Genomic DNA, 25,366 nt, shown 5'->3' on the forward strand with positions numbered 1-25,366 from the left:
ATAATTACAATTTCTGCTGTAATCACAAATTATTACAGTGTAAATGTGACTAGTTTCCTAAACTGTAGCAAAGAGTTGAGGCTTTGAAGCCAAACAAAGCTACTTCAGTCTCCACCTAAACTGCTTATTGACTGAGGACTTAGGGAAGTCATGTTATAATTTTTTTTTTAATGTTTATTTATTTTTGAGAGAGAGAGACAGAGTGTGAGTGGGGGAGGGGCAGAGAGACAGGGAGACACAGAATCTGAAGCAGGCTCCAGGCTCTGAGCTGTCAACACAGAGCCCAACATGGGGTTCAAATTCATGAACTGCGAGATCATGACCTGAGCCAAAGTCGGACACTTAACCAACTGAGCCACCCAGGCGCTCCAGGAAGTCATTTTATATAGCTGAGTTTCAATTTCTTCAATTGCAAATACTGATAGATATAAACTATAATGTATATAATGACATGACATGACAACATACACTACTCAGTAAACTGAAATTGCTATTATTATTATGACTATTATTGTTTTAGTAAATGTATACCAGTTTAGGACAATCAAAATTCTAAGTACAAATCATCAATCAGTCAACACAGGTTTGGGGATGTGAATGACAGACTTACAAGCCCCTTTGCTGTACCATTTTTACCTATGAATTAAGCGGTCTTAAAGAAATACGACATTGGAAAGAAGACAAATTAGGTGCACACCAAAACAGTTTACAGAAGCACGGGTTCCTTCCATTTCTAATTAGACTAAAATGCTTGGGGATAAATAAGTGCATGAGAAACTGGCTGGCAAAAAATTAAAGAGGTCATTTCATTATTTAACCGTTATTATTATACAACAATTTTACACTCTGTAATATAGCATTCAGAAAAATATAATAGAAAAAAGATAATTTAAGAAACAACTACACTGGGGACAGGAATCAGGACTAACAGTAAATGGACGTGAGGAATCTTACTGAGATGAAAGTGTTCTATAACTGGGAAAGACTTCCACAATAGCAAAGTAGGAACCTCTGAAAATTTGCTACTCCACTGAAGTACTGAAAACACTGCTAACAATGGTCAAAATCAACTTTTTAATAATTCTGAAAATTAACAAAAGTCTTGCAACAATCCAAGAAGAGTCTTAAAAAATTAAAAAATAAAAACTTTCATTAAGAACAGGAATTTATGACATGTGAACTGCCCTTTCCCATTCAACTTCTGCCTAGCTCTACTGAAGCCTTAAAATCTAACAATCTGCCACAGATGGCAGCTGTAAAAACCAACAGCCCTCTACCACTGGACGTGTAGAACAGATTTGAAGCTCCCCAAACAGCCAATCTATACATAAATGTCACTTGTGACCTATCTGGCAGCTCCCTGGAAAAGCTCCATTCTTAAGGCCTGCCTTTATTTAACACATACCTAAACCTTATTCAATATAACATCCTTATCATGAAGTGTTTGTAGAAAACAATCAGCAGCAACATTACAGTTATCTGAGGCAGCAAAACCACTGGAACATGCAAAAGGCTGACCAAAAAAAAAAGGGGGGGGGGGGAGAAAAATTGGGGAGTAAAATATCCATAGGGGCTTGAAAAACTAACATATTCCTGCGAATCTAGAAAGCCTCGTGCATATGCAGAACTACAAAGATGCCCAGAAAATCTCTGAGAACACTCTGATCTCTCACCTCTGGCTGGCAGTGAGGTTCTGTGCCAGGAGGAAGTGAAGGCAGAGGTATAAACTGCTTGGGTACTGAACATGCACCAACATGAAGACAGAACACTCCACAAAGAGTCTTACAGGTTTAAGTCCTTTAAGGAAATTTAAGTCCTTTAAGGAAACCTCTGTTCAGTCATGACCTAACTATTAAGCTAATAAGACAGGAGAGGCATCAGTAGTCACACATAACAATACAAACTTTACAGAACTGGTTCACAATATTACTTGAAAAAGAGTCACAACAACAAATAGCAACAACAATAAGCTTTAGGGAAAGGAAAAAATCTGATCTCCACAGTTGCCACATTGTATCTTTTTAAAGGTCCACTTTTCAATCACACAAAAAAAAAAATGTATATGAGACTAGTAAAAAGCAGAGAAGTATAGACCATAGATAGGAAAAAGAAATCAGTCAGTAGAACCTGTCCTTGAGAAATCCCATGTGTTGGACTTAGTGGACAAAGACCTTGATGGATTACAAATATCTTAAAAAATGAAGGAAAATCATATCTCAAGAATTAACGGAAAGTGTAAGAACAATGTTACACCAAATAAAGAATATCAACAGAGAGAAATTATTTAAAAAAAAAATAAAAAAAGTGTTGCTCAGTTGGTTAAGCATCCAATTTCAGCTCAGGTCATGATCTCATGGTTTGTGAGTTCGAGTCCCACATCAGGCTCTCTGCTGTCAGTGCAGAGCCTGCTTTGAATCCTCTGTCCCCCTCTCTCTCTGCCCTTCCTCCACTCATTCTCTCTGAAAAATAAACATTGAAACTTGTTGGGATGAGCACTGAGTGTAATACATAGGGGATCAATCACTGTAATCTACTCCTGAAATCATTATTGCAGTATATGCTAACTTGGATGTAAATTAAAAAGAAAGAAAGAAAGAAAGAAAGAAAGAAAGAAAGAAAGAAAGAAAGAAAGAAAGAAAGAAAGAAAGAAAGAAAGAAAGAAAGAAAGAAAGAAGAAAGAAAGGAAAAGAAAAGAGAAAAGAAAAGAAAAGAAACATTAAAAAAATAGATATTATAGAGGTGGAGAGTCACTAGAGATTTTAGTAGAAGATTTTAGCAGGCAGCCAGAAGAAACATTCACTGAACTTGAAGACGTGTCACTTGAGATGAAGTCTGAGGAACAGAAAGAAAAAGATTGAAGAAAAATGAACAAAACCTCAGAGGCCCTGTGGGACACCATCAAGAATACCAAGTATAGGAGTCTCAGAAAGAAAAAAGACAAAGTGACATAAAGAATGTTTGAACACTGGCTGAAAATTTCCCAAATTTGATGAAAAATATTAATCAACACATCCAGCAGCTCATCAGATTCTAAGCAGGAAAGCACAGAAATCCATATGTATACACATTATAGTCAATCTGCCGAAAGACAAGGAGAGACTCTTGAAAACAGCAGGAAAATAACAATTCATCACGTACAAGGGAACTCCAATCAGATTAAAAGCTTATCAGAAACCTTGAAGACAAGAAGGCAATGAGATGACACATTCAAAATGCTGACAGAAATGACTGGGCCATTAAATAAAAACTCAGAAGTCATCTCTAACAGACATGTCCTATAATATTGAATGGAGGACCTCAGATTGAATTGAGGAACACTTGACAGCAACTGGAATAAACACAAAGAAATAAAGAACACCAGTAACAGTAATTACATAGGTAAAGATAAGAGATTACAAATATGTTTTTATTTGCAACTCTATTCTTCTCTAACTTAAAAGATAAAGAAACAAAGGATCAAGAAAGGAAAGGAAATAATTATAAAACCATGTTAATGGGCTTAAGTGTATAAAGATGTAATTTGTACGACAACAGTGGCATCAAGGAGAAGGGAAGGAATGGCATTATATTGGAGAAATATTTTTTACATTGTTTTGAGAGAGAGTGCACATGCACTGGAGTGTTGGGGTGGGGAGGGGGTGATAGAGAGATAGAGAGAGAGACAGAATGAATGTTAAGCAGGCTCCATGTCCAGCACGGAGCCCAGTACAGGGCTCAATTTCACAGCCATGACCTGAGCCATGACACATCACGACCTGAGCCACAATCAAGAGTCAGACACTTAAGGCGCCTGGGTGGCTAAGTCAGTTGAGTATCTGACTCTTGATTTCGGCTCAGGTCATGATCCCAGAGTTGTTGGACTCTGTGTTGAGCATGGAGCCTGCTTAAGATTCTCTCTCTCTCTCCCTCTGCCCTTCTCCCCTGCCTGCACATGCGCTCTCGCGCTCTCTCCTTCAAATAAAAAAATTAAAAAAAAAAAAAGTCAAACTTTCTACTAAGTTACCTAGGTGTCCGTTTACAATTTTAAATTAAGTTGATACTGATCTAAATTCAGTTCTTTTTAATTAATGTATTAATTTTAATCTGTAACAAAAACACCAAAAATCCCACAAGAATTGTAACAGAGGAAGAGAATTAAAAGTGAATGCTATAAAATATTTAACATAAAAGAAGGAATCAATGGAGGAACAGAAAAACAAAAACAGAGGGTATTTTTTTAAAAGGCAAAATAGCAAACAAGTTCTTAATAAGAATTGCACTCAATGCAAATTTAGGCAGAGGCTAGCAGAACAGGGTGGGTCAGGGGATGGGAGGGAATAGGGGCAGACAGAGCAGGATGCAAAAATAAGTTGTCTGCACAGAGACACACTTTAGATTCAAATACACAAATAAATTGAGGGTAAGACATGGAAAATGCAAGCTAACCAAAAAAAGAACAAAAGTGGGGAGAGGGAGGATGGCGGCGTAGGAGGACGCTGGGCTCACCGCGCGTCCTGCTGATCACTTAGATTCCACCTACACCTGCCTAAATAACCCAGAAAACCGCCAGAGGATTAGCAGAATGGAGTCTCTAGAGCCAAGCGCAGACGAGAGGCCCACGGAAGAGGGTAGGAAGGGCGGCGAGGCCGTGCGCGCTCCACGGACTGGCAGGAGGGAGCCGGGGCGGAGGGGCGGCACGCTGGCCAAGCAGAGCCCCTGAGTCTGGCTGGCAAAAGCAGAGGGGCCGGACTGACGGACTGTGTTCCGACAGCAAGCGAGAATTAGCGTCTGGGAGGTCATAAGTTAACAGCTCTGCTCGGAAAGCGGGAAGGCTGGAGGACAAAGGGAGGGAGAGCTGCTGAGCCCCCGGACGACAGAGCTCAGTTTGGTGGGGAACAAAAGCGCTCACCAGCGCCATCTCCCTCGCCCATCCCCCAGCCAAAATCCCAAAGGGAACCAGTTCCTGCCAGGGAACTTGCTCACTCTGCGCAAACACCCAACTCTGTGCTTCTGCAGAGCCAAACCTCCGGCAGCGGTTCTGACTCCCTCCCGCAGCCACAGGGCCCCTCCTGAAGTGGATCACCTAAGGAGAAGCGAGCTAAGCCTGCCCCTCCTGCCCCCAAGCACCTTGCCTACCCAACCCAGCTAATATGCCAGATCCCGAGCATCACAAGCCTGGCAGTGTGCAAGTGGCCCAGACGGGCCACGCCACCCCACAGTGAATCCCGCCCCCAGGAGAGGGGAAGAGAAGGCACACACCAGTCTGACTGTGGACACAGCTGTGGGCTGGGGGCAGACATCAGGTCGGACTGCGGCCCCACCCACCAACTCCAGTTATACACCACAGCACAGGGGAAGTGCCCTGCAGGTCCTCACCACTCCAGGGACTATCCAAAATGATCAAATGGAAGAATTCCCCTCAGAAGAATCTCCAGGAAATAACAACAGCTAATGAACTGATCAAAAAGGATTTAAATAATATAACAGAAAGTGAATTTAGAATAATAGTCATAAAATTAATCACTGGGCTTGAAAAGAGTATAGAGGACAGCAGAGAATCTCTTGCTACAGAGATCAAGGGACTAAGGAACAGTCACGAGGAGCTGAAAAACGCTTTAAACGAAATGCAAAACAAAATGGAAACGACGACAGCTCACATTGAAGAGGCAGAGGAGAGAATAGGTGAACTAGAAGATAAAGTTATGGAAAAAGAGGAAGCTGAGAGAAAGAGAGATAAAAAAATCCAGGAGTATGAGGGGAAAATTAGAGAACTAAGTGATACATTAAAAAGAAATAATCTACGCATAATTGGTATCCCAGAGGAGGAAGAGAGAGGGAAAGGTGCTGAAGGTGTACTTGAAGAAATAATAGCTGAGAACTTCCCTGAAGTGGGGAAGGAAAAAGGCATTGAAATCCAAGAGGCACAGAGAACTCCCTTCAGACATAACTTGAATCGATCTTCTGCACGACATACCATAGTGAAACTGGCAAAATACAAGGATAAAGAGAAAATTCTGAAAGCAGCAAGGGATAAACCTGCCCTCACATATAAAGGGAGACCTATAAGACTCGTGACTGATCTCTCTTTTGAAACTTGGCAGGCCAGAAAGAATTGGCACGATATCTTCAGTGTGCTAGACAGAAAAAATATGCAGCCGAGAATCCTTTATCCAGCAAGTCTGTCATTTAGAATAGAAGGAGAGATAAAGGTCTTCCCAAACAAACAAAAACTGAAGGAATTTGTCACCACTAAACCAGCCCTACAAGAGATCCTAAGGGGGATCCTGTGAGACAAAGTACCAGAGACATCACTACAAGCATAAAACATACAGACATCACAATGACTCTAAACCCATATCTTTCTATAATAACACTGAATGTAAATGGATTAAATGCACCAACCAAAAGACATAGGGTATCAGAATGGATAAAAAAACAAGACCCATCTATTTGCTGTCTACAAGAGACTCATTTTAGACCTGAGGACACCTTTAGATTGAGAGTGAGGGGATGGAGAACTATTTATCATGCTACTGGAAGCCAAAAGAAAGCTGGAGTAGCCATCCTTATATCAGACAAACTAGACTTTAAATTAAAGGCTGTAACAAGAGATGAAGAAGGACATTATATAATAGTGACAGGGTCTATCCATCAGGAAGAGCTAACAATTATAAATGTCTATGCGCCGAATACCAGAGCGCCCAAATATATAAAACAATTACTCATAAACATAAGCAACCTTATTGAGAAGAATGTGGTAATTGCAGGGGACTTTAACACCCCACTTACAGAAATGGATAGATCATCTAGACACACGGTCAATAAAGAAACAAGGGCCCTGAATGAGACATTGGATCAGATGGACTTGACAGATATATTTAGAACTCTGCATCCCAAAGCAACAGAATATACTTTCTTCTCGAGTGCACATGGAACATTCTCCAAGATAGATCATATACTGGGTCACAAAACAGCCCTTCATAAGTTTACAAGAATTGAAATCATACCATGCAGGGGCGCCTGGGTGGCGCAGTCGGTTAAGCGTCCGACTTCAGCCAGGTCACGATCTCGCGGTCCGTGAGTTCGAGCCCCATGTCAGGCTCTGGGCTGATGGCTCAGAGCCTGGACCCTGTTTCTGATTCTGTGTCTCCCTCTCTCTCTGCCCCTCCCCCATTCATGCTCTGTCTCTCTCTGTCCCAAAAAATAAATAAACGTTGAAAAAAAAAATTAAAAAAAAAAAAAAAGAAATCATACCATGCATACTTTCAGACCACAATGCTATGAAGCTTGAAATCAACCACAGAAAAAAGTCTGGAAAACCTCCAAAAGCATGGAGGTTAAAGAACACCCTACTGACGAATGAGTGGGTCAACCAGGCAATTAGAGAAGAAATTAAAAAATATATGGAAACAAACGAAAATGAAAATACAACAATCCAAACGCTTTGGGACGCAGCGAAGGCAGTCCTGAGAGGAAAATACATTGCAATCCAGGCCTATCTCAAGAAACAAGAAAAATCCCAAATACAAAATCTAACAGCACACCTAAAGGAAATAGAAGCAGAACAGCAAAGGCAGCCTAAACCCAGCAGAAGAAGAGAAATAATAAAGATCAGAGCAGAAATAAACAATATAGAATCTAAAAAAACTGTAGAGCAGATCAACGAAACCAAGAGTTGGTTTTTTGAAAAAATAAACAAAATTGACAAACCTCTAGCCAGGCTTCTCAAAAAGAAAAGGGAGATGACCCAAATAGATAAAATCATGAATGAAAATGGAATTATGACAACCAATCCCTCAGAGATACAAACAATTATCAGGGAATACTATGAAAAATTATATGCCAACAAATTGGACAACCTGGAAGAAATGGACAAATTCCTGAACACCCACACTCTCCCAGAACTCAATCAGGAGGAAATAGAAAGCTGGAACAGACCCATCACCAGCGAAGAAATTGAATCGGTTATCAAAAATCTCCCAACAAATAAGAGTCCAGGACCAGATGGCTTCCCAGGGGAGTTCTACCAGACGTTTAAAGCAGAGATAATACCTATCCTTCTCAAGCTATTCCAAGCAATAGAAAGGGAAGGAAAACTTCCAGACTCATTCTATGAAGCCAGTATTACTTTGATTCCTAAACCAGACAGAGACCCAGTAAAAAAAGAGAACTACAGGCCAATATCCCTGATGAATATGGATGCAAAAATTCTCAAGAAGATACTAGCAAATCGAATTCAACGGCATATAAAAAGAATTATTCACCATGATCAAGTGGGATTCATTCCTGGGATGCAGGGCTGGTTCAACATTCGCAAATCAATCAACGTGATACATCACATTAACAAAAAAAAAGAGAAGAACCATATGATCCTGTCAATCGATGCAGAAAAGGCCTTTGACAAAATCCAGCACCCTTTCTTAATAAAAACCCTTGAGAAAGTCGGGATAGAAGGAACATCCTTAAAGGTCATAAAAGCCATTTATGAAAAGCCCACAGCTAACATCATCCTCAACGGGGAAACACTGAGAGCTTTTTCCCTGAGATCAGGAACACGACAGGGATGCCCACTCTCACCGCTGTTGTTTAACATAGTGCTGGAAGTTCTAGCATCAGCAATCAGACAACAAAAGGAAATCAAAGGCATCAAAATTGGCAAAGATGAAGTCAAGCTTTCGCTTTTTGCAGATGACATGATATTATACATGGAAAATCCGACAGACTCCACCAAAAGTCTGCTAGAACTGATACATGAATTCAGCAAAGTTGCAGGATACAAAATCAATGTACAGAAATCAGTTGCATTCTTATACACTAACAACGAAGCAACAGAAAGACAAATAAAGAAACTGATCCCATTCACAATTGCACCAAGAAGCATAAAATACCTAGGAATAAATCTAACCAAAGATGTAAAGGATCTGTATGCTGAAAACTATAGAAAGCTTATGAAGGTAATTGAAGAAGATTTAAAGAAATGGAAAGACATTCCCTGCTCATGGATTGGAAGAATAAATATTGTCAAAATGTCAATACTACCCAAAGCTATCTACACATTCAATGCAATCCCAATCAAAATTGCACCAGCATTCTTCTCGAAACTAGAACAAGCAATCCTAAAATTCATATGGAACCACAAAAGGCCCCGAATAGCCAAAGTAATTTTGAAGAAGAAGACCAAAGCAGGAGGCATCACAATCCCAGACCTTAGCCTCTACTACAAAGCTGTCATCATCAAGACTGCATGGTATTGGCACAAAAACAGACACATAGACCAATGGAATAGAATAGAAACCCCAGAACTAGACCCACAAACGTATGGCCAACTCATCTTTGACAAAGCAGGAAAGAACATCCAATGGAAAAAAGACAGTCTCTTTAACAAATGGTGCTGGGAGAACTGGACAGCAACATGCAGAAGGTTGAAACTAGACCACTTTCTCACACCATTCACAAAAATAAACTCAAAATGGATAAAGGACCTGAATGTGAGACAGGAAACCATCAAAACCTTAGAGGAAAAAGCAGGAAAAGACCTCTCTGACCTCAGCCGTAGCAATCGACACATCCCCAAAGGCAAGGGAATTAAAAGCAAAAGTGAATTACTGGGACCTCATGAAGATAAAAAGCTTCTGCACAGCAAAGGAAACAACCAACAAAACTAAAAGGCAACCAACGGAATGGGAAAAGATATTTGCAAATGACATATCGGACAAAGGGCTAGTATCCAAAATCTATAAAGAGCTCACCAAACTCCACACCCGAAAAGCAAATAACCCAGTGAAGAAATGGGCAGAAAACATGAATAGACACTTCTCTAAAGAAGACATCCGGATGGCCAACAGGCACATGAAAAGATGTTCAGCGTCGCTCCTTATCAGGGAAATACAAATCAAAACCACACTCAGGTATCACCTCACGCCAGTCAGAGTGGCCAAAATGAACAAATCAGGAGACTATAGATGCTGGAGAGGATGTGGAGAAACGGGAACCCTCTTGCACTGTTGGTGGGAATGCAAATTGGTGCAGCCGCTCTGGAAAGCAGTGTGGAGGTTCCTCAGAAAATTAAAAATAGACCTACCCTATGACCCAGCAATAGCACTGCTAGGAATTTATCCAAGGGACACAGGAGTACTGATGCATAGGGCACTTGTACCCCAATGTTCATAGCAGCACTCTCAACAATAGCCAAATTATGGAAAGAGCCTAAATGTCCATCAACTGATGAATGGATAAAGAAATTGTGGTTTATATACACAATGGAATACTACGTGGCAATGAGAAAAAATGAAATATGGCCTTTTGTAGCAACGTGGATGGAACTGGAAAGTGTGATGCTAAGTGAAATAAGCCGTACAGAGAAAGACAGATACCATATGGTTTCACTCTTATGCGGATCCTGAGAAACTTCACAGAAACCCATGGGGGAGGGGAAGAAGAAAAAAAAAAAAGAGGTTAGATTGGGAGAAAGCCAAAGCATAAGAGACTGTTAAAAACTGAGAACAGGGGCGCAGTCGGTTAAGCGTCCGACTTCAGCCAGGTCACGATCTCGCGGTCCGGGAGTTCGAGCCCCGCGTCGGGCTCTGGGCTGATGGCTCAGAACCTGGAGGCTGTTTCCGATTCTGTGTCTCCCTCTCTCTCTGCCCCTCCCCCGTTCATGCTCTGTCTCTCTGTCCCAAAAAAAATAAATAAATAAACGTTGAAAAAAAAATTTACAAAAAAAAAACAAAAAACTGAGAACAAACTGAGGGTTGATGGGGGGTGGGAGGTTGGGGAGGGTGGGTGATGGGTATTGAGGAGGGCACCTTTTGGGATGAGCACTGGGTGTTGTATGGAAACCAATTTGACAATAAATTTCATATATAAAAAAAAAAAAAAAAAAGAACAAAAGTATAGCAACATTTATAACAGACAAAAAATATTTTAGATCAAAAATTGTTCCTGAACCCAAAAAGGAATCTTTTATACTGATAAAAGGGTCAACTTGTCATTAAGACATAAAAATTATAAACATATATGTACAAAACTACAGAGACTCAACATTAAAAGTAAAAACTAACAAAACTGAAGACAGAAACAGACAAATCAAAAATAATAAGAGACTTCAAAACTTCAATTCTAATAACAGGACAAGTGAACAACTGCACAGAAGATCAACAAGGAAATACGGGAAATAAACAATACTACAAGCCAGCTAGATCTAAGACACATTGATAGAATGATCCACTAACAGGACAGTGCACATTCTTCTCAAATTCTCAAGTGAACATTCTCCATCACAGACTATATGCTGGGTCACAAAATAAGCCTCACTAAATTTAAAAGGACAGAAATCATATTAAGTATGTTCTCCAACTGCAAGAGAATTATATATTAGGAAAGGAAATTCAGGAAATTCACAACTGTGTGGAAATTAACACACTCTAAAATAACAGATCAAGGAAGAAATCAAAAGAGAAATTAGAAAATGCTTTGAGATGAATGAAAATAAAAGACAACATATACAATGTCAGGGATTCAGCTAAAACAGTACTCAGAGAAAAATTTATAGTTGTAAATATATACATATAAAAAGAAAGACAACATATCAATAACCTAACCTCCCACCTTCAAAAACTGGAAAATTTAAGAGCAAACTGAACACAATAAAATGAAACAAAAAAATTAAACCAGAAATAAATGAAATAAATGGAAACCAGAAGCACACAAGAGAAAATCAGCTAAATCAATAGTCGATTCTTTATAAAGATCAATGAAACTGACATGTGTTTAGCTAAAAGAATAACAAGACTAAAAGTAGTGAAATCAGGAATAAAAGAAGGAACATTATAAAAATTATAATACTATAAGGGAAGAGAATGAATACTTTAAACACTATACCAACAAATTGGATCATCGCGAGGACATAAATTCCTAGAAACATACAAACTACCAAAGAGACATAAGAAAAAAATTTTTAATATAAACTGATGAAAAGTAATGACACTGAACTACCCACAAAGAGAAGACAAGAGCCAACTGGTTTCTTGGTAAATTCTACCACAGAGAAAGAATTAACAATTCTTCACAAACTCCAAAGTAATAGAAAATGGAAGAACACTTCCAACTAATTCTATTAAGCCAGTACTATCCTGATATCAAAATCACACATGAAAAGAAAACAAAACCAAAGACTAATGTCACTCATAAATACAGAGGAAAAAAAATCAACAAAAACTGAATAATCCGGTAACATATAATAACGATTATGCTTTATGACCAAGTGGGATTCATCACAGAAATTCAAGGTTGATTTAATATAAGAAACTAATCAATACACTACACCGTATTAAAAGAATAAAGAATAAAAACCACAGAAACACCTCAAAAGATGCAGAAAAAGCATTTGGCAAAATTCAGCTTCCAGTTTAAAGATATGTTGACATATGCTAAATACTACTTCATGATGAAAACAATCAGCAAAGAATAAAAGGAAACTTCCTCAAGCTGATAAAGGCAATTACAAAAAACTCACAACATCATACTTAATGGTTAAAGACTAAATAAATGCCTTCCACTTAAGATCAGTAAGATAAAGAAGTCCATTCTCATAGTATCTATTCAACATTGTACAAAGGGTTCTGGTTAGGGCAATTAAGCAAGAAAAAGAAATAAAAGGCATAAGAATTCAAAGGAAGAAGTAAAACTATATTTACCAATGACATAATCATGCATATAGAAAATTTTTAAAATCCACTAAAAACACTAAAAATAAGAGTTCAGCAAAGTTGCAGGATACAAGATCTATATAAAAAAGTTCAATTGTATTTCTATACACTAGCACAAATAATATGGAAATGAAATTAAGAGCAATTCCATTCACAACACCAAAGAGTACTAAATAGTTTGGAATAAATTAAACAGAAGTTTAAAAGTTAGTATAAAAGTTAGAAAATATTGTGAACAAAATTAAAGAATCCTAAATAACTTTAAAGACATCCCATATTTATGGATTGGAAACTTAACATTGTTAAGATATGAGACTAAACCATAAAGAAATAGAAAGTGTGAAAAGACCATTAGCTACTAAGGAAATTTAATCAGTAATCAAAAATTTCGTGACAGGTGTGCCAGTTGGTTAAGGGTCCAACTTCGTCTCAGGTCAAGATCACACAGTTTAGGGGTTTGAGCCCTGCGTCAGGCTCTGAGCTATTAGAGCTAGAGTCTGCCTCTGATTCTGTGTCTCCCTCTCTTTCTGCTCCTCCCACACTTGCGCTCTGTCTCTCTCTCAAAAATAAACATTAAAACAAATTTAAAAAAAAATTTTTGTGACAGAGTAAAGCCATGGACCTGATGGCTTCAACGGTGAATTCTACTACTAAACACTTAAAAGAAAAACTAACACAGGGACACCTGGGTAGCTCAGTCAACTGATCATCTGACTCTTGATTTTGGCTCAGGTCATGATCTCATGGGTTTGTGGGTTTGAGCCCTGCGTCAGGCTCCATGTTGACAGCGTGGAACCTGCTTAGGATTCTCTATCTCCCTCTCCCTCACTAAAAAATAAACAAACAGAAGGAAGGGAGGGAGGGAGGAAAATTAACACCAATCCTTCTCAAACTTTTCCAAAAACTTGAAGAGCAAAGACACCCTAACTCACACTGGGAAGCCAACATTACCCTGTTATAGCAACACCAGACAAAGATGCTACAAGAAAAATACAGACAAATATCACTTATGACCACTATTGTAAAGTTCCTCAACAAAATACTAGCAAACCAAATTCAAAAGCCTACTAAAAGGATTAAACACCACAGCCAAGGAGGGGATTTATTCCTGGAACACAAGGATACAAAAAAATCAATCAATATTATATACCACATTAACAGAAAAAAGCCAAAAAACAAAAACAAACAAATAACAACAAAAAACACACAATCATCTCAACTGATGCAAGAAATCTGATAAAATTCAACAATCTTTCATGATAAAAATACTCAAACTACAAATAAAAGGAAACTACCTTAACATAATAAATGCCATATTTTAAAAACTGAAAGCTTTTCCTCTAAGATATGGAACAAGGCACCCGCTTTCACTACTTTTATTCAACATAGTACAGGAAGTACTAGCCAGACCAATTAGGATAGAAAAATAAGTAAAAGGCATCCAAATTGGAATGTAAGGAGTAAACCTCTTTCACTGATGATATGATCTTATATATAGAAAACCCTAAAAGATTCCACACTCACAAAAAGAATCTGTTCCACACACATACAAAAATTAAGCAATGACAGGATACAAAATTAACACACAAAAATCAGGTGCTTGTCTATACACAACAATGAACAATCAGGAAAGGAAATTACAAAAGCAATTCCACTTACAATAGCATCAAACAGAATGGAATACTCAGGAATTAAGTTAACCACAGTGGTGCAAGACCTGTACATACACTGAAAACTACAAAACACTGCTGAAAGAAATTAAAGAGGATATTAATAAATGGAGACACATCCCCTATTGATGGATTAGGAAACTTAATATTGCCAAGATATTAATACTACCCAAAATGATGTACAGATTCAATGCAAGCCTTATCTAAATTTCAATGCTGTTTTCAGAAAAAAATAGAAAAACCCTTACCAAAATTTATATGAAATCTCAAGGGACTCCAAATAGTCAAAAATTTTTTTCAAAAAGAATAAGCTACAGGACTCACACTTCCTGATTTCAAAACTTACTACAAAGCCACAGTAATCAAATCAACATGGTACTGACATATAGCAGACATATAGAATAAATGAATAGAGACCTCAGAACTAAACTTATGCATGTGAAGTAAAATAATTTTTGCATGGGTGCCATGACCATAAAATAGGAAAAGGACAGTCTTTTCAACAAGAACGCTAACAAAATGATACCCACATGCAAAGGATGAAGTTGGACCCTTAATAATACTTTATACCTAAGTTAACTCAAAAGTAGATCAAAATCTTCAATTTAAGACAAAAATCCATAAAATTCTTAGAAGAAAACATAGGGCAAAAGCTTCACAACACTGGATTTAGCAATGATTTCCTGGATGTGTGTTTTAAAGACAGTCAATAAAAGAAAAAAAAATAGGCAAATTAAACTTCATGAAGATTAAAAATTTGCATGCATCTCTAGTGTTGCTAGATTCTACCAACAGAGTAAAAAGGTAACTTAAAGAATGGGACAAAATATTTGCAAATCATTTATCTTAAAAGGAGTTAATATCCATAATATATACAGAACTTGTAAAACTCATCAACATAAAAACAAACCACCCAATTCAAAAATGAGCTAAGGACTTCAAGAGACATTTCTCTAAAGACAGGCAAATGATCAATAAGTACTGAAACTTTGCTCAACATTAGTAATTATAAGGAAATACAAATCAAAATCACAATGAGATAAAACTTCATATCCATTAGGATGGCTATTATCAAAAAAAAAACAAAAGAAAAAAATAACAAGTGTTGGTGAGTAGGTGGAGAAATTGGAATCTTTGTGTACAGTTGACAAGAATGAAAAATAGTACTGCTGCAGTGGGATACAGTATGGTGGCTACCCAATGGGTAATTACCATAGGATCCAACAATTTCACTCCTGAGTATATACTTAAAAGAACCAAAAGCAGAGTCCAGAAGAGATATTTGTACACCCATGTTCATAGCAGCATATTTGCAACAGAAAAACATAAAAAGCAACCAAAGTGTCCACTGATGAATGGATAAGCAAAATGTGGTATCTACATACATCAAGTATTATTCAGCCTTATAAAGGAAGAACATTCTGACTTTATGCTACAACATGGATTAATCCTTGAAACATTATAGTAAGTAAGCCAGACACAAAAAGACAAATATCGTATGATTCGACTTTTAAGAGGTACCTAAAGTAGTCAAAATCATAGAGACAGAAGTGGACAGGAGGGGGGAAGAGAGAGATGTTGTTTAATAGGTAGAATTAGTTTTACAAGACAAAAAGAAATTGGTGGCGATGATGGTTGCACAACAGTATGAATGTAATTTAATAGCATTGAACTACACACTTAAAATGGTAAATTTTGTTAGGTGTATTTTACCACAATAAAAAATTAAGATGCTAATACTAAACAGATCTGTGGATTCTATATAATCTCTATCAAAATCTCTACTGCCTTTTTGCAGAAACTGACAAGCTTACCCTAAAATTTATATTCAAATGCAAATGACCTAGAATAGTCAAAGCAATCCTGGTAAAGCAAAACCAATTTGGAGAACTCACAATTCCCCAATTTCAAAACTTACTGCATCACTACAATAATCAATGCTCCCAGCATACGGACAGACACATAGATCAATGGAATAGAATACAGAATCCCAGAAAGAGACTCACACAAATATGTCCAATGGATTTTGACAAAAGTGCAAAAGCAATTCAATACAGGAAAAACACTCATTAACAAACTATGCTGGGCACCACTGGACACCCATAGGCAGGCAGGCACGCATAAATAAATAAATAAATAAATAAACAAACAAACAAACAAACAAACCTTCACTCTAAGCCTCACATCTTATCCAAAATTAAGTCAAAATGGATCACGGACTTTAGTGTACAACAACAAAACATTTATTAGGGAAAGAAAAAAACAAGAGAAAATCTTTGGGATCGAGACCCAGAAAAAGAATATTAGACTTGACACTAAAAATATGATCCATAAAAGGAAAAACCGATAAATTGGGCTTGATCAAATTTTAAGTTTTGCTCAAGTGGTGTAGCCACTCTATTAAACAGTATGGAGATTCCTCAAAAAGTTAAAAATAGAACTACCCTATGATCCAGCAATTGCACTACTAGGTATTTACCCACAGGATATAAAAATACTGATTTGAACAGATAAATGCACTTCAATGTTTACAGCAGCATTATCAACAACGGCGAAACTATGGAAAGAGCTCAAATCTCCATCAACTGCTGAATGGATAAAGAAGATGTATACACACACACACACACACACACACACACACACACACACACAGGAATATTACTCAGTCATCCAAAAGAGTGAAATCTTGTCATTTGCAATGATATGGATGGAGCTAGAGTGTATTACACTAAGCAAAATAGTCTGAGAGAGAAAGACAAATACCGTATGATTTCACTCATATGTGGAATTTGACAAAACAGATGAACATATGGGGGTGGGGAGAAAAAAAAGAGGGGAAACAAACCATAAAAGACTCTGAAAGATAAAGAACAAACTGAGGGTTGATGGAGGGAGTTGGGTGGGGGATGGGATAGATAGGTGATAGCTATTGAGGGCACTTGTTATGATGAGCACTGGGTGTTGTATATAAGTGATGAATCAATCACTGAATTCTCCTGAAACCAATATTGCTGTATGTTAACTAACTAGAATTTAAAATAAAATTAGAAAATAAATAAAAAATAAAATAAACTAATAAATAGAATAAAACAAACTTTTCCTCTATGCAAAACCCTACTCAAAGGATGAGGACAAGCTTTATACTGACAAAATATTTGCACAATATATACATCTGACAAAGAGCTAGTATTCAGGATATAGAACTCTCAAAACTCAATAGTTTAAAAAAAAACTCCAGGGTAATCTGGGTGGTTCAGTAGGTTAAGCATCTGACTCTTGATTGCAGTTCAGGTCATGATCTCATGGTTTGTGACTTCAAGCCCTGCATCAGGCTCTGTGCTGACAAAGTGGAGCCTGCTTGGGATTCTCCATCTCCCTCTCTCTGCTCCTACATCTCTCTTTCTCTCTCTCTCAAAATTAATAAACTTAAAAAAAGAAACTCCAATTTAAAATGTGTAAAACACATCAAGAAACATTTCATCAAAGATTTATAGATGGCAAATAAATACATGAAAAGATGTTAAGCATCATCATTATTGGGGAAATGTAAATTAAAACTCCAATGATACAATCCTCAACAAGATACTAGCCAATCAGATCCAACACTATGTTAAAAAAATAATTCACCACGACCAAGTGGAATTTATACCTGGGATGCAGGGCTGGTTCAATATCCACAAAACAATCAAGGTGATACATCACATCAATAAAAGAAAGGACAAGAACCACATGATCCTCTCAATAGATGCAGAGAAAGCATTTGACAAAATACAGCATCCTTTCTTGATAAAAACCCTCAAGAAAGTAGGGACAGAAGGATCATACCTCGAGATCATAAAAGCCATATATGAAAGACCCATCACTAATATCATTCTCAAAGGGGAAACACTGAGAGCTTTCCCCCTAAGCTCAGGAAAAAGACAGTGATGTCCACTCTAGCCACTATTATTCAACATAGTATTGGAAGTCTTAGCCCCAGCAATCAGACAACACAAAGAAATAAAAGGCATCCAAATCAGCCAGGACGAGGTCAAACTTTCACCCCTTGCAGATGACATGATACTCTATATGGAAAACCCAAAAGGTTCCACCAAAAAACTGCTAGAACTGATCCATGAATTCAGCAAAGTCACAGGACATAAATTCAATGCACAGAAATAGGTTGCATTCCTATACACCAATAATGAAGCTACATAAAGAGAAATCAAGGAATCCATCCCATTTACAATTCCACCAAAAACCATAAAATACCTAGGAATAAACCTAACCAAAGAGGTGAAAAGTCTATACACTGAAAACTATAGAAAGCTTATGAAAGAAATTGAGGAAGACACAAAAAAATGGAAAAATATTCCATGCTCCTGGATAGGAAGAACAAATATTGTTAAAATGTCGATACTACCCAAAGCAATCTATACATTCAATGCAGTACCTATCAAAATAACACCAGCATTCTTCACAGAGCTAGAACAAACAATCCTAAAATTTGTATGGAACCAGAAAAGACCCCAAATAGACAAAGCAATCTTGAAAAAGAAAACCAAACCTGGAGACATCACAATCCCAGACTTCAAGCTGTATTACAAAGCTGTAATCATCAAGACAGTATGATACTGGCATAAAAACAGATACTCAGGTCAACGGAACAAAATAGAGAACCCAGAAATGGACCCACAAACCTAAGGCCAACTAATCTTTGACAAAGCAGGAACAAATATCCAATGGAATAAAGGCAGTCTCTTAGAGGAACCCTAGGCTTTCCGTGTTCTTCAAACACAGCTGTTTTGAGGTCAGATCACTTGGAACGATTGGAGGACTGATTAGCAGAAGGATCTTCAAGATTGGAGGGAGACAATGTGCAAGTGCTGCAAGGCTTATTTTAACAACCAAATCAAAGCGCACCTAGTTATAGGTCCAAACACTCCCCACTGCAAGCAAGGAGGAGCTCTACAGAGGATTGACATGGGGGAAAGAGCAGCGAAAACTCCAAGAGCATACACAGCATATACCAGAAACATTTCCTGAAGTGCCAGGCCCTGGACAGTGTATGACCCCTTTTAAATACAGCATTACTCTCAGGTGCAGAAACATAATAAGCTTTCAAAACACACAAAAGACAGAAACTTAGCCAAAATGACAAGATGGAAGAATTCTCCATAAAAGAAACGTCAAAACGAAATCACAGCCAGGGACTTGCCCAAAATTGGTTTGTGGGACAATACTGAAAGAGGTAAAATACTTGCAATGAGATTATCAGGAGAAAAAAGAGGCAATGGAGCAGAAAAACAATTGAGAAAATGATGACCAAAAGTTGCCCAAACTTGGTAAAGACATAAATTTAAAGATTCAAGAGCCTTGGTGATCCCTAAAAAGATAAAGAGACAGAAAACTCCACCTAGAAGTACCATAGTCAAATTATTGAAGACCAAAAATAAAAGAGAAAACCTTGAAAGCAGCCAAAGAAAAAGACACAATCTAATAAGATAGACCATGAATTCAGAGGACTGCATACTTCACAAAAACAATAGACACAGACAGTAGAATTTGAAATGCTAAAAGAAAACAACCTACAATTCTATATGTAGGAAAACTATCTTTCCATAATGAAATTAAAATAAAGACAAATAAAACTACGATAATTTATCTCAAAAAAATCCTACATTATAAGAAAAACCAAACAAAGTTCTTCAGGCTGAAAGAAAATTATACCAGATGGAAACTTACAGTGTTCCTGCTGCACCTTGTGCTGATAAAGCCAAACTTGGGGCAGCTGGTAAAGAAGAAATGCTGGTAAAGAAACTCCAGCACCACAAAACAGGGTAAAGAAGAGTTGATATGAAGTTGAAAGTCAAATAATTGATAATTGGTACACTGATGTAGAAAATTTTCTTTTGATTCTAGTTTGCTGAAAATGTATACCAAGAGTAAGCATTAAACATTGTCAAATGCAAAAAAAAAATAAATAAAAATTAAAGACACTCTCTTCAGCAAGTGGTGCTGGGAAAACTGGACAGTGACATGCAGAAAAATGAACCTGGACCACTTTCTTACACCATACACAAAAAAAAACTCAAAATGAATGAAAGACCTAAACAAAAGACAGGAAGTCATAAAAATCCTCGAGAGAAAGCAGGCAAAAACCTCTTTGACCTCAGCTGCAGCAACTTCTTACTCAACACGTCTCTGGAGACAAGGGAAACAAAAGCAAAAATGAACTATTGGACCTCATCAAAATAAAAAACTTCTGCACAGTGAAGGAAACCATCAGCAAAACTAAAAGGCAACCGACAAAATGGGAGAAGATATTTGCAAACAACATATCAGATAAAGGGTTAGTATCCAAAATCTATAGAGAACTTATCAAACTCAACACCCAAAAAACAAATAATCCAGTGAAGAAATGGGCAAAAGACATGAATAGACACTTCCCCAAAGAAGACAACCAGATGGCCAACCGATACATGAAAAAATGCTCAACATCATTCATCATCAGGGAAATACAAATCAAAACCACAATGAGATACCACCTCACACCTGTCAGAATGGCTAACAACTCAGGCAACAGAGGTTGGCGAGGATGCGGAAAAAGAGGATCTCATTTGCACTGCTGATGGGAAGGCAAACTGGTGTGGCCACTCTGGAAAACAGTATGGAGGTTCCTCAAAAAATTAAAAATAGAACTACCTTACGACCCAGCAATTGCACTACTAGGTATTTATCCAAGGGATACAAGTATGCTGTTTCAAAAGGACACATGCACCCCAATGTTTATAGCAGCACTATCAACAATAGCCAAAGGATGGAAAGAGCTCAAATGTCCATTGATGGATGAATGGATAAAGAAGATGTGGTATAGGGGTGCCTGGGTGGCTCAGTCAGTTGAGCCTCCGATTTCAGCTCAGGTCATGGTCTCACAGTTCATGAGTTCAAGCCGTGCATCGGGCTCTGTGCTAACAAACAGCTCAGAGCCTGGAGCCTGCTTCCGATTTTGTGTCTCCTTCTCTCTCCCTATCCCCTGCTCATGCTCTGTCTCTGTCTCTCAAAAATAAATAAATGTTAAAAAAAAAAAAAGATGTGTACATACATATATATATATATATATATATATATATATATATACACACACATACACATACATACATACACACATACAATGGAGTATTACTTGGAAATCAAAAAGAATGAAATCTTACCATTTGCAACTACGTGGATGGAACTAGAGGGTATTATGCTAAATGAAATTAGTCAGTTGGAGAAAGACAAAAATCTTATGACTTCACTCATATGAGGGCTCTAAGATAAAAAACAGATAAACATAAGGGAAGGGAAACAAAAAAAATATAAAAACAGGGAGGGGGACAAAACAGAAGAGACTCTTAAATATAGAGAACAGAGGGTTGCTGGAGGGGTTGTGGGAGCGGGGGATGGGCTAAATGAGTAAGGGGCTTAAGGAATCTACTCCTAAAATCATTGTTGCACCATGTGCTAACTTGGATGTAAATTATATATATATGTATGTGTGTGTGTGTGTGTGTGTGTGTGTGTGTGTGTGTGTGTGTATATCTCCAATGATATATCATTACACACTTACTAAAGTAGCATAAACAAAAGTCACAACACCAAGTGCTGGTAAAGACATACAGAAACCAGATTCTGAATAAACTGCCAATACAAATGTAAAAATGGTAATATGTGGTGGGCCGGGCCCCGGTGCCAGGCTGAGACCGGGTCGAGCAATGTTCCCCGTTGACTCAAGCCAACCTGGTGGTTCCCCCTCCCATTCATGTGGGAGGCCGGACCCCGGCGCCAGGCTGAGACCGGGTCGAGCAACGTTCCCTGTTGACTCAAGCCAACCCGGTGGTTCCCCCTCCCATTCCCCCATTTTCAAGGGCATACGAAAGCCTTGTCAAGGCTGAGAAAGTTAATTCCTGAAGACTGTGGTCTGCAGGTGTTGGCAGTAATGCTGCCTCCCTTTTTCTACCCCGAGTCAGATAGAAACAAACATGGGAATTGTGTTTTGCTAGCAATCTTATCAACAAGGTCTTGTGACGCGTCTAGAAAATGCACAAGAAACACAGAACTAAATGTTTTGGTGGGCAGCAATTATGAGAAACCTGTTTATTCTTAGAATGACCTAACCCATAAGAGTCTGGTTATAAAAGATTGTGTATAGCAACAATAAAGCCGTCACTTGGGCCATCAGCCCAGGGGACCCTCCTGTTCCCAAACTTTCTCTTCTCTCTTTTTTTCTTGCATTCCCCTACCCTCAGGACCATGACCTCGGTGTTTGTCGCACCGGCCGCGACAGTAATACAGTCTCCATGAAAACAGTTTGGCAATTTCTTATAAAACTGAAGTTGTAACTACCATATAACCCAACAACAACATTCCTGACCAATTATCTTAAAGAACTGAAGACTACACTCACACAAAACCTATACACAAATATTTATAGTAGCTCTATTCATACTAACTTAGATGTCCTTCAACGATGAAAGGGTTAGACAAACTGTTGTACATCCTTACCATGAAATGTTACTCAGCAATAAGAACAATTTATACACGCAACAATCTGGATGAATATCTAGAGAATTATGCTGATTTTAAAAGGTCAACCCTGGGGCACATGGGTGGCTAGTCAGCTAAGTGTCTGACTCTCAGTTTTGGCTCAGGTCATGATCTCAGGGTCATGAGATGGAGTCCCACATCCATCTGGCTCCACAATGGGCATGTAGCCTGCTTAAGATTCTCTCTCTCCCCACCAAAAAAAAAAAAAAAGATTCTCTTCCTCTCCCTTTGCCCCAACCCGCTTGCATGCACACACACTCTCAAAAAATGAATAAAAATAAAAATAAAAATAAAAATAAAAATAAAGAACAAAATAAAAAGTCAACCCCAAAAGGTTACACATGTGATTCCATTTATACAGCATTTAAAATATATATATACATTTTTTTATTTTTTTCAATATATGAAATTTATTGTCAAATTGGTTTCCATACAACACCCAGTGCTCATCCCAAAAAGTGCCCTCCTCAATACCCATCACCCACCCTCCCTCCCTCCCACCCCCCATCAACCCTCAGTTTGTTCTCAGTTTTTAAGAGTCTCTTACACTTTGGCTCTCTCCCACTCTAACCTCTTTTTTTTTTTTCCTTCCCCTCCCCCATGGGTTTCTGTTAAGTTTCTCAGGATCCACATAAGAGTGAAAACATATGGTATCTGTCTTTCTCTGTATGGCTTATTTCACTTAGCATTACACTCTCCAGTTCCATCCACGTTGCTACAAAGGGCCATATTTCATTCTTTCTCATTGCCACGTAGTACTCCATTGTGTATATAAACCACAATTTCTTTATCCATTCATCAGTTGATGGACATTTAGGCTCTTTCCACAATTTGGCTATTGTTGAGAGTTATACAGCATTTTTTAACAGTATTAAAAAGAAATGGAACCAGATTAGTTGTTCCTAGTGCCTATGGAAGGAGTAGGAGCAGGAAAGAACTACATGTGGCTATAATATAAAAGGTAATCATAATGAATCTTTGTGAAGATGGAAGTGTTCTGTATCGTGACAGTACCCAATGTCATATATCTGGGCTGTGCTACTATACCATAGTTTTATAAGATCTTAGCATTAGAAGACACTGGGCAAAGGGTATACAAGATGTCTCTATATTATTTCTTACAATTCCATCATGGGAATCCATAATTATCTCAAAATAAATAGTTTAATTTTAAATAATGATGCTACAAAGTATACTAACATGCAAAAGATATTTATGACATACTGTTAATTTAAAAGCAGGTTACAGAATAATAATTATAGTGTATAACATAATTTTGGTGTATGTTGTGTGTATGTTTATACAAGTACATAAAAGGACTTCCTGAATGCTTATTTAGATACATCTATCACTAGATGAGTGGGATTTAGGTGATTTCAATTTTTGTATATGCCTATTTATATTTTTATTTATCAATAATATGTATGAATGACTTTTCTAACATGAAAGTGAGATTACTCTTTATTTTTTAAATGTACTTTCCATGAACACAGACTAAAAGCAATACTTTGAACGTGCAGGTTACACAATAATTGACAGTTAAAGTTACATCTGTTCTGAAGACAAAAAATGATTAATACAGGTTCTATGGAAGAAAAATTAATTTTGAAAGAAATTATTATTTTAACAACTTACATAATAGGCTGTGCTGGCTGTTGGGTGACAGGAGCACTAACATAAGCTGCAGGCTGTCCTCCCATCATTCCCGGACCATCTTAAAAGAAAACAAACACATTTATTTCAGAGAACCCGTGTATTAACACTTTATCCATAAAGAAAAAGTCACATACTAAAAATGTCACCTAAGGAAAAAATTCCGTATTTCCTTCTCAGTTGGGAGTGAGCAAAGAGCATTGCAAGAAACCACAAAATAGTTATTTCTTAAAGCTAAACAAAAAAGAAATAACTAAGCAATATAGTTGAGTTTTAAAATAGGACATTTTTAAGTCAATAAACATGTAATATTTGAATTAAGTAAAGCTGTGCTTTTCCAACTTATTTATTTTTGCTTACAAAAAAAAATAATTTTCCTGACTGAACCACTAGGAAAACATGTTTACCCTATAGATAACTTACAATAAGCAAGACTGGGATCCAAAGTATTCCTGGCCCCATAAAAATAGTACGCATCATCATAAGGAGTCCGATAATTAGCAGCCAAAGGTGGTAGCAGGGGAGGAGGAGGCAGAGGTGCAATCCTGTATCAAAAGAAAATTGGAAAAATTTTCTCATATTTCACTGCAATGTTTTTTAAATCAAGGCATAATTCTTTTGCAAAAATGTTATTGAAAATGTAACTGCTGCTTTAGAAAAGCCACCATCTTGCTTTAATCTCATCAAAAATAAGGATTCAAAAAGCAAAAAATACACTACCAAATTTCAGAATCTAAGGCGCAATACTTATATGACAAAAACTTTGAATAATAATCAATTAACATCTAA

The 25,366-nt window shown here is 37.5% G+C and overlaps 1 protein-coding gene across 9 annotated transcripts in view; it reads right to left on the bottom strand.

Moving 5' to 3' along the window:
- Positions 1-25,366, bottom strand: part of CSPP1 (centrosome and spindle pole associated protein 1) — a 153,260-nt gene that overhangs the window by 60,559 nt on the left and 67,335 nt on the right. For all 9 annotated transcript variants that reach the window (XR_015246755.1, XR_015246756.1, XM_086695380.1 and 6 more), the window contains 2 exons: positions 25,001-25,122; positions 24,560-24,638 (listed from right to left, as the gene is read on the bottom strand). Coding sequence is in view for 7 of the 9 variants with exons in the window: in XM_086695380.1 (XP_086551506.1) it covers positions 24,560-24,638; positions 25,001-25,122 (201 nt within the window). In the remaining 2 variants the exon portion in view is untranslated. The remainder of the gene's footprint in view (positions 1-24,559; positions 24,639-25,000; positions 25,123-25,366) is intronic.

The sequence above is a fragment of the Puma concolor genome, chromosome F2 (assembly GCF_028749965.1).
Source record: "Puma concolor isolate L17-30 chromosome F2, mPumCon1.1.hap2, whole genome shotgun sequence".
In the NCBI taxonomy this organism is placed as follows: Eukaryota; Metazoa; Chordata; class Mammalia; order Carnivora; family Felidae; genus Puma; species Puma concolor.